The sequence below is a fragment of the Python bivittatus genome, unplaced genomic scaffold, assembly GCF_059951505.1.
Source record: "Python bivittatus isolate LINGU-HERP-01145 unplaced genomic scaffold, Pbiv_v1 ctg000090_np1212, whole genome shotgun sequence".
Taxonomy (NCBI): domain Eukaryota; kingdom Metazoa; phylum Chordata; class Lepidosauria; order Squamata; family Pythonidae; genus Python; species Python bivittatus.
The window spans coordinates 450367-464977 of NW_028277046.1; the positions used below are offsets into that span (position 1 = coordinate 450367).

At 49.2% G+C, this 14611-nt stretch overlaps 2 protein-coding genes across 2 annotated transcripts; both read right to left on the minus strand.

Moving 5' to 3' along the window:
* Positions 1 to 2065: 2065 nt before the first annotated feature.
* Positions 2066 to 7625, minus strand: C1QB (complement C1q B chain). The gene is made up of 3 exons (XM_007433667.4): positions 7494 to 7625; positions 4474 to 4646; positions 2066 to 2871 (listed from the first exon to the last, which is right to left on the minus strand). The coding sequence occupies exons 2-3, from the start codon at positions 4643 to 4645 to the stop codon at positions 2294 to 2296; spliced, it is 750 nt and encodes a 249-aa protein (XP_007433729.1). The 5' UTR covers position 4646; positions 7494 to 7625; the 3' UTR covers positions 2066 to 2293.
* A 2912-nt stretch (positions 7626 to 10537) lies between these two features.
* C1QC (complement C1q C chain) lies at positions 10538 to 14169 on the minus strand. Its single transcript, XM_025170159.2, has 3 exons — positions 14010 to 14169; positions 12387 to 12576; positions 10538 to 11272 (listed from the first exon to the last, which is right to left on the minus strand). The coding sequence occupies exons 2-3, from the start codon at positions 12562 to 12564 to the stop codon at positions 10716 to 10718; spliced, it is 735 nt and encodes a 244-aa protein (XP_025025927.1). The 5' UTR covers positions 12565 to 12576; positions 14010 to 14169; the 3' UTR covers positions 10538 to 10715.
* Positions 14170 to 14611: the final 442 nt, after the last annotated feature.

Genomic DNA, 14611 nt, shown 5'->3' on the forward strand with positions numbered 1-14611 from the left:
TGTGGCTGCTGAGGGTGGCCAAGCAGCTTTGGACTGGACAGATGTTTTCGGGGTAACCTAATATCTCGAACACCCAGGCTGGCTCATTCCTGGAGACGCGACGCTCCTTCAGACCCACAAAGCCAGCTTTTCACAAAGGAGCCGCTCGGCGGGTCTTGTGGGGACGGGGGTCCAGCCGGGGGCGGGCGATGCCCCTGGAATTAACCCCCATCCCGGCCTCCATGCCTGGCCACAAAGGGGGGGCAGATCAGCGCGGGTTCGGCCTCTGCACGGCTTGTCTTTGAACAGACAGGCAAGAGCGAAATCCCCCCCATCTCTCGAGGGACCCTTCATTCTGTTGGGAAGCGCAAGGCAGACGGGGGGCAGTGGGGAGGGATGCAGGGAGAAATTCAGGCACCCTTGGATGGTCCTCATGGCCCTTAGCCTCCCCACGCAGGAAAGCACAGTGCAAAACGTTAAAAAAAAAAAAAGATTTAATGTCACCAGTAGGCCAGAAAAAAATGGAGCTTCTTGGCTATATGGACTTCCCTAACCCTGCGGGACATTTTTCTGCCCTTCAAGGCACAAGAACAGCCCTGTGAGGTAGGCCAGGAAGGGCCCACAATCATCAAGTGAGCTTCCATGCCTGAGGGTAAATTTTGGCGTCGAATTCCAGGGCCCTAAAAGCTGTACATCTCTGGCTTTCTATATTGTTGACTTAAAAATCCCGCCCCCTCCAGCCAAACTGGCCACCGGCCGGGGATGATGGGAGCTGTCAGCCAAAGCATTCCATGGGCAGAAGAGAAGGCCTTCTTCTCCTTTCTTTCAGCAAAGTAAGGCGCCTTCTTTTTTCTTTCCCCCAAGTGGGACTCCAAAGCTCAGTCACTCAGAGATCATCTAGTCTGCCCCTCCTTTCTCAAGGCATCCTATTCAACCATAAACGGATGGGATTTGCAGAAGTTGCAGGACCGTCCTGCCGTATTTTGAAACCATGGAAGGTATGCAGGGTTATTCAGGCCCAAACGTGTCCCGCTGCAACCCCCCCTTTGGAATTTCCTCAGAAATATGCCCCCTTCCTCTCCCCCCACAACACAAAAGCTTCTTCCCTTTCCAAATTCTTTGCTGTCAAGTGTGATCTTTGGGTATCAATCCTTGAGTTTCTAGTGCCCTCTGCTGGCCACTGGTGGGTTACCTGAATGCTGGACGCGTATGATTGATTTTTTAAAAATGCTTATTGTTTTGGTAGTCCCCCCACCCCGGCTGACTTGTGCAAAGCTGGCATGGTGGGGTGTGTGTGTGTGTTTTCATACTTCTGGGTCTGCCTGGGGAGAGGAGCCCCAGTTATGAAACTCGAATCCAAACTTGTGCATCTCTGCAGTGTTTTAAGATAAATTGCCCAGGGCTTGTCTTGAGTGCAGGATTGTGGCCTCTGATGCAGAGGTGCAACTCGAACAAAGCTGGCTTGCATGGGGAAAATTGCACCAGTGTAGAAGCACTGGATTTATCGGTGGCTTCTAGCGATGCTGAAGTTTTGCAGCGCTTCCAGATTCAGCGTGCAAGTGAATTTCAGCATGACAACAAGACGAGTTCTCCACCTGCTGGTGGGTTCCTCAGAGATGGCTGGTGGGTCAATATCTGAGAAATAAGATGCCTTTGTGGGATGTATTGATTAGCCAAAAGAGTGAGGCATAGAGACTCCATGGACAGGAGCAGTCTACCTTGGGATTGGTAACAAGGATGGCATTGGACTTCTGAGAAGCAGCTGGTTAGGCCACTTTTAGAAAAGCAGCTATCAAATCTTTAGTTTGATCAAGCATTCATACTCAGCTAGGGAAAAATACCGCTTAATGGCTTTCCTCTGTAAAAGAAGACTCCGCATTCAAATAATTGCGTGAACGCGAGCGCGTGTTGGGTGGAGCTGGCTTCTGAAAAATACTATGGGCGCTTGGGACTTGCCTGACTTAATCACCCCAAAGCAGTCGTTGCCTCTCAAACTCTTCAAAAAGTCTTTCTCACGTCCTCGTCTTCGTAAACCAAGCTGCCGACGAGAAACCCCTGTTGGATTCAACCCCGTGAATTCCGGAAACGCTTTGTAGATGATCATTTATTCATTTGTTTGCAAATACTACAGAGACCTCAAGGTTGGTGGGTTTCCTCCCCCCTTGGGGGGAAAAAAAGGGTGGGTGACAAGCATTGAGGGTGGCTGTGCAGAGGGAGGGAGGCAGAAGGAGATGCAACTGGCAGGCCAACAGCGTTGCCCACTTTGGGGGCACCAGAGGCGGACCCCAAGGAGGACCCGTGTTCTGAGGCCCGCCTAGTTCCCCGGGAACAGCAGGAATCCGGAGAAGATGCTGTCCGCACCTTCAATGCCCCCCAGCAAGGAGTTCTTCTCCGTCGGTTCCAGCCACACGATCTCGCCCTGGGTCAAACGCAGCACCACCCCGCCGGTGGTCACTTGGAAGGTGTTGAAGACGTAGTCGCAGAAGGTCACAACGGTCTCGCCCGCGGCGCTGCCTCGGCCCTTCTTCAGCTGGAGACACAGGTTGCCCCGCGAGGTGATGTGGTAGGTAAAGTAGTAGATCCCGGGAATCTGGCAGGTGAACTGGCCGTAGCGATTGCTGTAGTGGTTGCCGATGTTGGTGACGACCCGGTCAAAGCGGACCGGTTGACCCCGCCGAGGGGTAAAAGTGACCCCCCGTATGGCCGAGAAACCAGACTTGTGGGAAGCCTTGGAGTCCCCGGACTCGCCTTTGGGGCCCTGGGGGCCCGGTGCTCCAGGAGGACCTTTGGCTCCAGGGGGGCCCCTGGGTCCAAATTTCCCTGGGAAACCTGGTATTCCTGGCTCTCCTGGTTCGCCGGCATCTCGGTAGTCTTCGACTCTGCCAGGAGGACCTGCAGAAGACAAAAGGGCCGTGCAGTGCAGAAGATACAGCAGTGGACAGGAACTGGGCAGACCCCACTGCGTCTCCCACCCTGGCATAGAGCCCCCAGCCTACCTTGTGGGGTTGTTATTGTGGGTGCAAACTAGGGGGCGGGGAGGCTACCTCCTGCAGGAAAAACAGGAATTGTAATGGGCTGCAAGAATCACCTTGACGAACAGGAGGAAGAGCCACAGCCAAGGCTATGGTCAGAAAAGAGAAATCCGAGTCTGAGGCAGAAATGCAGTTTGAGGAAGCGCCTCAGACAAGACCCTCCCTAGTTCTCATGAAGAGGGAGGGAGGGAGGGGGGAATTCAGACTTGCAAGATTCTGTTACTGTAACCTTATAATAAAGTATTAGTGTTCATAATTTTGATTTCCTGGTCTGGACTACCTTGAAGGGCTGACAGGATTTGAGAGGGAGGGAGGGAGGGAGGAAGGAAAAATTAAGAGAGGTGGGAAAGGGGAGGAAAGGAAAGGGAGGGAAGGAGGGAGGAAAAATGAAAGGGAAGGAAGGAAGGAAGGAAAGGAAGGAAGGAAGATGAAAGAGAGGAAGGAAGGAAGGCTAAGAATAGCAAAAACCAGGGTAATCATCGCTCTCCAGTGTCCCTGGAACCGGAATCAGAGGAACCCTGATACAGAAAGGCCGGCTCTCCTTAAACACGAATCCAGTTTTTGGCTCCTGTCTCCTGCTCCTGATGATGAATTGATGAGGGTCTGAGGATGATCAGAAGGAGACCTTCTGGGGAAAGGCTTCTCTGCCCAAACACGGGATCCTCGTGGGCTGCCGTGGCCTCCTGGCCACCCAGGGCTTTTAGAAAAGCAGGAGCCCACCAACAGCACCACGTGGGGCCCTTGGAGGGAGCAGTCGTGCTCCCCAGTGCTGTCCCCACCCGAGGGAGAGGAACGGGAGCCTTTGGAGCATCAACCCCTATAGCCTTTTCTGAATTTGCCCCATTTAAAGGTAGAGGTGGAGGACTTCTTTTGTACGGCACACAAAACAGATGGGCAGCAGGAGTTCGGATGTTGTTCTCCTTTTCTCTCGTTGCTTTGTATTATGTTTCTAGCACCTCCGACTGTGTGGGGCAACCTTGTTATCTGCCAGCAATTACGGGGACTTACACGAACGTGAACGCTCATCACGTCAGCAATAATCACGCTAATGTGAGTGCTACTGCAGAGCTGGTGCAGAAGGTAGTGGGTTCTGAATGCCCCCCTGCACTCCAGATTGTTTCCTCAGCCCCCCCAGCCCTGGGACCTAGAGAGATGCATCGTGGCATCTTAACACCAGCCCCTTCCCCAGCTGCTTGTGGGGCAGGCTGCAGCTCAGCCTGCTTGGGAATAAGGGGAAGGCCCCAGTGAAGAAGCCCCCCAGCTCTGGATCTGACCTGATCTTTTTCTCTCTATTGCTCCTCCCCCCTCAAATAACATAGACGGGCTTGTTTTGCAGCAGAAGCAGGAGGTAGAGGGTTGGTTAACCGCTGGTGGTGTTGTCGCCGTGGCCCCTTCTCCTGGGCAGGGGGCTGGACTAGATAACCTTCGAGGTCCTTTCACGGGAGGGGTTCTTTCTCCTTACCTCGTTCTCCTTTACGCCCGTCACCTGCATCCGCACCGTTGGGGCCTGGAGCTCCTGGCAGGCCCGGGATGCCTGGGATGAGGGTGGGCCCTTGGCAAGTGCCAGCATTTACCAGCCATGCTGCGGGCAGACAGAGCGTCAGCACCCAGAGCACCACCTTGGCGCTGAGCATCCTGGATGGGCATAGAAAGCGAGAGAGGGGCCTGTGCTGGGGTGGAATCACCGTCGGTCTCCCTAGGGTGCCCCCTTCCTTGGCGACTTCCGGGCGAGGGACTTCAACTCCCAGAATTCTCAACAATGCCCATCCTGGCTGAGGAATGCTGGGAGTGGAAGGCTGCCAAGCTGGGAGTTCCTCGAGTTGAGAAACTTTGCTTGAAGGTTTACCTAGCACGTTCGACCAGATACCCAAGGCAGTTGGGGACTTTGGGGTTCAGCTTGTGGGGACCCAGACAGCACCCTGTGCATGGTTGAAAGCAGAGCATCTCCATCCATGCAACAGTTTGCCAATTTGGGCTTCGTGAGCACAGCACTGCATTTTGTTAGCCTGGGTTTAGCATGGTCGTCAGAACCCCTCCTACCAGAGTTAAAACCTCTTACAATCTTTCCATTGAGCATTTACTGGAATCGCTACCCCAACTGTGATTCCTTTCTCGGAGTTTCCCCCTTCCGTTTCTCTTGTGCCCCTGAAAATGCCAAAACCCCCTCCAAAGGTTGCTGTTGTGTTCCACATTTTAATGTGCAAGCAAGTAGACTCAGAAGCTGAAAAAAAAATCTCAGAAGAAGGGTTTGAGTTTACGGACTCAAGAACTCATGAAGTTTTCTTAGCAACATTAAGGTCCACCAGGAATCCCACTGAACTTCAACAGGTCCTTCAACTTGATTCTTAATTTTGCTTTTCTTCCAGCCTCTGATTTCTCCCCAGGTCTGTTTTCTTCTCTAGGGGTAACCAAATGATGCGGGGGGCCAGTAAATCTAACCTTAACCCTTACCCACCATTATCCAGACCGCGGTTTATTCAACTCCCCCAGCTTTCTGGATGTGCAAAAAAACACTCACCTTAAAACAAGCCAACATTGCTGGTTTTGCACATCACGCTTGATGAAGATGTGGCTAGTTTGTGGCTCGGTGTGTTGTGTGGATACAGAAACAGGCCCTTTCTCTATTTGTGGTTGAGCTGGGGGCAGTCACATTAAACCAGGTTTTCTCATGACTCTGCTTCTATTTGTTAAGCATTGTGACTAAGATTCCTGCACCAGGCAGGGGGTTGGACTAGATCAGTGTTTCTCAACCTCAACAACTTTAAAATGTGTGGACTTCAGCTCCCAGAATTCCCCAGCCAGCATGAAATTGCAAGGAAGTAGATTTTGGTTGAACGTTGGGATTTTCTCCTTCTGGGAACGTGTTTTAGGAAAGACTGGGGGGCCACCTGTCAGGGATGTTGTAAAGGGCATCTCCATGTCTTTCATTCTAGGCTTCTCTGCTTTAATTTGGATTTCTGCGCAGGGCAGAGATGGGGCCAGACTCTCAGCTTGCTGGCCATCTGTTAACTGTGTTGGTTAAGAGTCTAGAAGAATCGAGACCCTTAACTCAGAATAAGGCTGTTCCTCTGTTCCCCAACTCAATGAGAAGTAGGGGAACCCTTAAAAAAACCCCTCCAAACCTTTTCATCTGAGGATCCCCCAGAATTGACATTCCCTCTCCCTTTTTAACTGTATCCTTTTTAAAAATTGATGTCCACAACGAACTGGAAGTCCAGAAAACATGAACAAAATATGCACAATAGCAGCAACAACAAATCCTAATTAAAAATAACTTTTCCAAATAATAAGATTTGCCCCTACCTGGCCCTCCAGCAAAATAGCACGTTTTTTGCAAAATGAGCCTCTTTACTGCTAGCCCAAATTTCTATATGCGCAAGGCCTGATCGCTGCAAACTAACGGGTATCTTGACAAAGTGGCCGTTGTGATGTTGAGAAATAATAACTTTATAACTCCCCCCAAAGATGCAAAGGTTGAATGTTTAGCCCACATTGATGCATTCACGGGACTGAAGCAAGTCAGTGATCGTTCCTGCAAATCAGGTCCCATTGCATGTAAATCTTGGCTAGCTTTATGCCTGATTTTGCACAGAGCTTGGCTTGTTTGTATGGTTTAGGGCTGAACTCCTGCACCCGTCCAGAAAAAGGGCTACTTCTGTAACTAAGTTAAACGTGGCACAAATTCAGTAAGATGTTCCTATGATTATTCCAGTACCTAAGGCAACTCTTGCCATCGGCTATGGGAGTGCCAACACTCCAGTTGAGCAGAATCTTTTTATATAATAATGTTATTAAACATACAATTAGAAAGATAAGAACTAGTACAAAATAAAAACATTTAAAAAATCAAAAGAAAATTAGAAAGTGCAGAAAAGAAGGGCAAAAATCGAGAAATAAAAAAAATAAGAATATAGTAAAGAAAAAGAAAAGAAATACATAAAGAATTGACTTCCAACCTTCATCACAAGTATAAAATTTTTTAGTAACTTAGCACCTTTTCTTAAACTACAGCAAATGCTCTCTTCTTCCCATATCCCATCTCTTATCTAGAAACAAAGCCTTAAAACCTCGTCATTTCGGTACTGATCAGCAAAAATGCATTAAGGGTTACCGGAGATAACAACACACCTATTTGAACCTTGATCAAATAAACCCACTTCATATTCCTTCAATTACTGTCCTCAAACTTGATTTCTTTCCATTTTTCCTTCGTCCCTTCTCACAAAACCCTTCAGAGCTTTAACCTTTAAGCCTCTTTTGTCAAACCAACTCACTCTTCTGCTTGGGGATTTGTATATTCCTTTTCATTATGAAGATATCGGCTGGTTTCACTTGTAGATTCAGTGCAGCGACTCACCTGGTGGGTCTTCTCTTTGGATTGCCCCCGACCCCAAGGACACTATGATTTACTGCTGCCCCCCCCCCCACTGCAAATGGGCTGATATCCGAAGCAAAAACAGGCAGGGGAAGCCCTTCTCTTACCTTGCACGTCCCCAAGCTAGCAAGGATAACCTGCCCCACGTCCGTCTGGTGCTGATTGGAGAGCAAATTCAGAAAAGCAATTTCCTGGCTGGGACATGCACACACCTCTGTGCATCATGATGCTGCTCCCCCCCCCCGTTTGCCACAAAAAGGAAGTGGGCGCACGCTTCTCCTTTCTCGTGGGTTACCCCCCCTCCCCACCTGCCACGCCAGCAGTTTCACATCCACCCCAAGCCACAACATGGGAGGAGGCGCCGGGGGTCTGCTTGTCAGGGTTGGGTCTGCCATCTCAGCGAGAAAATAAGGGAAGCAGCCGGGAGGGGTCAAGAGGCTTCCGAGCAAAGCTGGGTTCCCGGTGGCTTGTGGCTTTGGCCCCCGAAAATAGATGCTTCATTCTGTCTGTCTCTGGGTAAGAATTTTGCAATCCACCGTTCCAGCCATGGCTTCTCCATCTCAGAGGAACCTTGATTTCACTTGATCTGCAGGTCCAAATGGCCCCGGCAGCCCAGACAGGGTCTGAGTGCAAAAGTTCCAAAATAGTGGGACAAACCCCCCCCCAAAACTCAAGTACAATCAAGGATCATTCCGGTTGCCTAGGGGAAAAAAAGGTTTTGCACGCCCCCCTGAAAAACCCTGTTGCAATCCGTGATCCACATCTTGTTACTACACAGACCGCTTCGTGATTCCATTTTATTTCAGATGCTCGAAGCAACTCACGAAGTTATTAAAAAAAACAAAACAGAATTCACTCTGGCCTTTAAAATCATATTAACATAACAGGCATCTTCTAAAAGCACCAGCTGATTCAGAAGCGTGAAAATCAGTTAGAAGGTCAGTCACATAAAAGCAGCAAAACGGAGAATTTCCACTTTGCTCCAGAAAATTCAAGGCATTCTGCAAATTTGGAGTGGTCCCCTAAACTACCATTCGACCATAGTTTGACTAGGGTTGATTAAAGGTTAATTAACCCTGGTGAAGGACCTCCAGAGTTTTTCTTCATTTGTAGGAACACAAAAAGAATGGCTTAGGAGGGTTGCAAATGTCGCATAGGCCTAAGCCAGGGTTTCTCCACCTTGTCAACCAACCCCCAGAATTCCCCAGCCAGCCTGGGGAATTCTGGGAGTTGACATTGTGGTCAAGGTTGAGAATCATTGGTCTGGACCCCATTTTTTTCAAAGCAGGCTTTTATGAAGGATCGCTATACTCTATTTGTCGCTTTCAGGTTGGGGTTCCCAAAAATAGAAGTCTCTAATGGAGTAAAAAAGTAGATCCTTCTACACTGTATTTTCCACCCAAACTTCTTCTTAAAAAGATGTTTCTCAACTTTGGCCATTTTACGATGTGTGGACTTCAACTCCCAGAATTCCCTGGCCAGCATGCTCTGGCTGTTGAAGTTCAATTCTGGGAGTTGAAGTCCACACACCTTAAAGTGGCCAAGGTGGAAAAACACTGAACTAGTGGCTGACAAGGAGACTGGAGGTGATTGAATGCTCCCATTTTGCTCTCTCTCAAGTTCTTTTTAAATAATAAATTTAAGTGCCCTGTCCAAGCAGTCTACCCCACCCCTTGAGTGAATGGTCCCTGGGCTGTTTACGTAGGACGTTATGATAAATTTCGTGGAGACAGACAGACAGACAGACAGACAGACATGTACCTTGCATCTCTGGCTGATGGACAGAGTTGGGGGGGGATATCCTGGACAGCCCCCAACTTTAGCATGGTGACATTTTAAAGTTTCCAAATGAGAAAAATTTACTCTACCCCAAGTCCACTTGCTGGAAAAGAGAAAGAATGCGAGTAGAAGGCAGAGGCTTTGATTTCCCCAAATGGTATTTTCCTTCAAATCTGTAGTTCTCATTAAGAGAATAATTGGAGATAGGCAAGGAAATCTGGATCAAAGCTGTCACCACTGGAACTCCTTCCTTCCTTCCTTCCTTCCTTCCTCCCTCCCTCCCTTTTCTTTCCCTTTCCCTTTCCCTTTCCCTTCCCCTTCCCCTTCCCTTCCCTTCCCTTCCCTTTCCCTTTCCCTTTCCCTTTCCCTTTTCTCCTTCCTTCCTTCCTTCCTTCCTTCCTTCCTTCCTTCCTTCCTTCCTTCCTTCCTTCCTTCCTTCCTCTCTCTCTCTCTCTTTCCTTCTTTCTTTCCTTTTTCTTCCTTCCCTTCCCAATTTCCCTCCCTCCCTCCCTCTAAACCCAAGTTAATAAACCACAGTTGCCCTGATCATATAATAGATGAGGCCTTTTAGCTTCAAATGCAGCCCTGTGGCTGGATTCTCACAGCATGCCGGACCATTGATGACCCAACCCTAATTTAACCACATCTGTTGCATGAATTCAGCAACTTGGTCTCCAGATTCTTCCCATCATCGCTCAGCAGGATTATGCAACCCGCTTAGAAGTCAAGTTGCTGAGTTTAATGGAACGATTCAGTCCGAGCTTTCCATTTATTTTGGTTGAAAATCTGTGGGACCTTAAGGGGGCCTGAACGTGGAAGGGGGAACTTGGAGTTAAATTTGTGAACGACGTCTCCTTAAGCCAGCATGGGGGCCCAGGGGTGTCAGCAGGGGATGTCAAAATAGTCCAGAAGCAACCATGATGGCCTGATTGAAGATGGAAACTTTTTTTCCATATGCAATAAAATTCTTGTGCAAATGATTGAACTTCCATCAACAGCTTCCACCAGATGTGTACCTAACCCATTATGAGTGGAACGATCCACGATGGGTCATTCATTCATACAGTATGTCATCCTCTAAACCAGCATGGCTGGCTGGGGAATTCTGGGAGTTGAAGTCCACACATCTTCAAGGGGCCAAGGTTGAGAAACACTGCCCTAAACCATGATTTACATAGCCTAGCCGCTGAGCTTGCTAGCATGAAACTGAGCGGACTGAGCAATATTTAGATTTGGGTTCAAGCCATGGCTTAGCATTTCAGGAGACCCCATCCATAAATGTCTGGTTTGAAGCCAGTGCACACATTTGGCTGGCCAATACCTAATGGGGGGTTTATGTAACCAGGAATAGAAAAGACTGCTAACACGTAAGTGATGGAACAAATAAAGCAAAGAACCAATTTATTGTTCTTCATAACACTTACAAACTCTTTCTTTTGTTTAATAAGCATGCAGGTGAACGAAACATTGAATGACAGAAAAGCGAGGCGAGATCTGGGAACGGTCAACCGCACGCAGGCTGAAGAACCAACGTGGCTGATCTGAAGAAGTTAGTCTGGAAAGAGCAGGAAGCCGGAGAAGACGCTGTCCGCCCCGGCCACCCCAACCATGCCGTTGTAGTCGTTGACCGCCAGCCAGACCTGGTGGCCCTTTTGCAGCTGGAGCAAGACCCCCCCAGAAGTGACTTGCTTGGGGTTGGAGAGGTGGTCGCAGAAGCTGGCCACCTTCTCCCGGTTCAGATACATGTTGACGCAGAGGTTGGCCGTCAAGGAGGTGTGGAAGGTGAAGTAGTAGACCCCAGGAACGCGGCAGGTGAACTTGCCCGTGGTGGTGTCGTAGTCGTGGTAGGTGTTGGTGATGTTTCCGCGAAAGACAACTGGGGTGTTCTTCGTGGGGTGCTCGTGCGTCTGACGCTTGACCGAGAAGGCTGATTGGAACATGTGCTTGAAGCCACCGGGGTCTCCTGGCTCACCGACCTCCCCTTTGGGACCAATGTCTCCTACACTTCCTGAAACTCCTCTAGGTCCACTTTTCCCCGGCAGACCAGCCAGTCCAGGAAGACCTGCCTCTCCCTTGGGACCATGGCTTCCAGGAATGGCTGGAGGACCTAGACGTGAAAGACCACACACGTTAGAAGCAGGAGAGCATCACCCAGGTAGGACTAACTCAGAAAGACAGGGGTAGGCAGAACAATGTTTCTCAACCTTGGCAACTTCCAGGTACGTGGACTTCAACTCCCAGAATTCTCAGCAATGGACATGCTGGCTGCAGAATTCTGGGATCTGAAGTCCATACACCTGGAAATTGCCAGGGTTGGGGAACGCTGGGTTAAAAGGTGGAACTAGAAATGGAGACCACCAAGTTCAGGTCTCCTAGACTGTCGGGGGGGAGGCACAGTCCCTCTGCTCAACCTACCTAGCAGGGTTGTGGTGATGTTTTTAAAAAGGAGAGCTTTTACTGGAAGCATGACCAACTCAATTGTGGAGCATGCCTTGATGCCCAGAATATTTTAAATCCGACAAAGAATTTAATTCTAATTCGAAATCATTCTTGGATTGAAGTGGTATACATGGAATCATACCAGATCCAAAATCTGAGTACAGTTGATATTATAATTTGATGTATAACTTCCAGTACTGACTTATCATGTACTTCTTACTAATGTTTTATGACTATTCATGTTGCTACCATGATAAATGGTATGACTGGTCTCCTTTTACTGGTTTGATTTGTAAAATTAATAATCAATTACTCTACTACTAGTATTAATTTACTCTTACTAGCAGTAAAACAGCAGTAAAAGGCTACTATTAATTGTCATTTTACTATTTGGCAAAGAGTAATTTACCATTCATTCTACAGATCAAATCAGTAAAAGGAGCCCAATCATACTATTCATCGCGGTAGCGATAGTCATAAAGCATTAGAGTAAATCTAAAAAAACATTTACTGAAAAGAGTAACGGTCAAAGGCAACGATTAATTGTCACTTGACTATTTATCGTCGCACCGTTAATTAATGGCAAAGAGTGATCTGCCATTCATGCTACGAATAAAATCAGTAAAAGGAGCCAAACCATACAATTCGTTGAGGTAGTAAATGAATAGTCATGACAAAGTTGCCGAAAGGGCCATTCAGATGTGCAGTAGACCTTTGGCTTTCAGCAGCAAACAAACCGGCAGACTGTTCAAATGGGGAAGGGGTGTCCAGGAGCTACTAACCTGGTTCTCCTTTGGATCCCTTTTGACCATCCCGACCATCTTTGCCTGGAGGACCTGGGACTCCGGGGAGACCCGGGGCCCCGTAGCAGTATTTTGGAGGCTCATTTGCCAAGGAGAGATCTTCCAGGATCAAGAAGATGAAGGTCCAAACCAACATCCTCACCAATGTTGAGTCCATCTGCCGTCCGTCCTGCAGAGAGATAGAATAAAGCAGTGTTTCTCAACCTTCTCAACTTCAAGATGGGTGGACTTCAACCCCCAGATTTCCCCAGGGAATTCTTGAAGTTGAGAAGGTTGAGAAACACTGGAATAAAGGAAAGGTTACTGGGGACACCATGAAGCAGAGCTGCTGGGCGGGAACTTTCTAAGAATTCCACAATGGTGGAAGAAGTGACAGAAACGCTGCCTACGCGGGGCTCACCCAGCCATCTCGGCAACATTCGTGGGTTCAGCTACCCACAAGCCGTATATCGATTCTTCAAAAGCACCGAGGGTCTGGCAGTCACTCCCCCCTGAGCCCAACATTTAAAAGAAGAGCAGGAGATGCAAAGTTAAAAATTCAATTTATTCTTGGATATCGTGGGAAAGGAAGAGAGAGAGAGAGGGAGAGATGCCTAGTAAGAATTGGGAAGGGAAGGGAAGGGAAGGGAAGGGAAGGGAAGGGAAGGGAAGGGAAGGGAAGGGAAGGAAAGGGAAGGGAAGGGAAGGAAGGGAAGGGAAGGGAAGGGAAGGGAAGGGAAGGAAGGAAGGAAGGAAGGAAGGAAGGAAGGAAGGAAGGAAGGAAGGAAGGAAGGAAGGAAGGAAGGAAGGAAGGAGGGAGAAGGGAAGGGAAGGGAAGGGAAGGGAAGGGAAGGGAAGGGAAGGGAAGGGAAGGGAAGGGAAGGGAAGGGAAGGGAAGGGACACTGGCAATCAATTCACTGGGAAAAAAAAGTTGGGGGGAGAAGGGAGCTGAAATGCTATAGTGCTTCTAAACACCTCCGAGTCTTTAAACTCTCCGGGAGGAACCATGGTGTTCAACATCCTCCAAAAAGGTCCCTCCAGCTTGCTCCTAAAGCCCACCTCCAGATGCAGGACGGGCCCTTTCCCAGCCCTTCCGGGCGATGCCAGAGCTGAACTGGGCAACTTTCTGCAGCAAAGCCGCGGCTGTTTTCCCCCAAGAAAAGCCGCCGGGCTGAATCCCGCCCCTCTGGCCCTGGTTTCTCTTTGCATCTGGTCAGCACCGAGTCACCTTAACAGCTCAACCCTCCTTCTGCTCCCACGAAACCGAACCAGCCCAGCCGATTTTTTCCTTGCTCCTCTGTGCCTGGAGCATTTAAATGTACCCGTTGAGATCCACCTATCCTTTTGGGAATTTTCCTTCTCCCTCCACAATCCCTTTCCTTTCGACTAGCAACCTGATTTTCGTGCCCCAGACCCATCCATCTGCCTTACAGGAGCCGAAGACTGTGGGTGACAAATGCTTTTTGTCGAGAATAAATCATCTTCCCCGAGGATCTGCCATTCCCCATCTCCCAAACGGGCTTCCCCAGGTTTGGGGGGATCCAAACGCCATGCCTGCCCCAAAGCAAAGGATTTATTTCCTGAACGTTTGAAGACAGAAAATCCTGCGTGGGGTCTCTTACCTTTCGGGGAATCAGTGGGGTCCTGGCAGCTCTCAGGCCACGGGGGTTAATGCGCGCAGGCCGACTCAGTTACAGGCAGGAGGATCTGCTTGCAACATCGTCCCCAACTTAATGGGGAAGTTGGTGGCCCAGGAGAATAAGGAACTGGTCCACCCCGTTTTGCGCTTTCTCGGTTGCATCTGAAAGTTCAGCATCAACACTTTTATTGCTTTGGTTTCTGTCACCAGGAATTTTCATTTTTTCCTCCCCAGAGGGATAAACAAGGACAGGAGCATCCTGAGCTGAAAATCTCAGCGCAGCAATGAAACTCACCAAGTGGCCTACCTCCTAGGATCGTTGTGGAGATCAAAGGGGGGTGGCAGAGAGCCTCCTGGCCCCCTGAGGAGGAACGGTCTGCTATCAAGAGAATTAAAGCAACCGATAAGATGGCAAATGGGCCCTTCTAGCTCAGAACGGATTGCGAGGGACTGAAAGGAGGGTTGAGTTCAGTGGTGGTTTAGGGAGTCTTCCCACGTTGTCTCCAACTCCCGGGTCTGACTCGGGGTTGCAAAGGGAGAGCAAATAAGGTTGGTGGCCCAGCTTGGCAAAATGGTGACTTCCCC

What these genes read in the sequence shown, in the direction of transcription:
- C1QC (XM_025170159.2), bottom strand. Translation starts at nt 12,564, where the DNA reads ATGGACTCAACATTGGTGAGGATGTTGGTTTGGACCTTCATCTTCTTG. An exon ending in GGGATCCAAAGGAGAACCAG is followed by an intron (nt 11,273 to 12,386) that starts GTTAGTAGCTCC and finishes TTTCACGTCTAG; the next exon opens with GTCCTCCAGCCATTCCTGGA.
- C1QB (XM_007433667.4), bottom strand. Translation starts at nt 4,645, where the DNA reads ATGCTCAGCGCCAAGGTGGTGCTCTGGGTGCTGACGCTCTGTCTGCCC. An exon ending in CGGGCGTAAAGGAGAACGAG is followed by an intron (nt 2,872 to 4,473) that starts GTAAGGAGAAAG and finishes TGTCTTCTGCAG; the next exon opens with GTCCTCCTGGCAGAGTCGAA.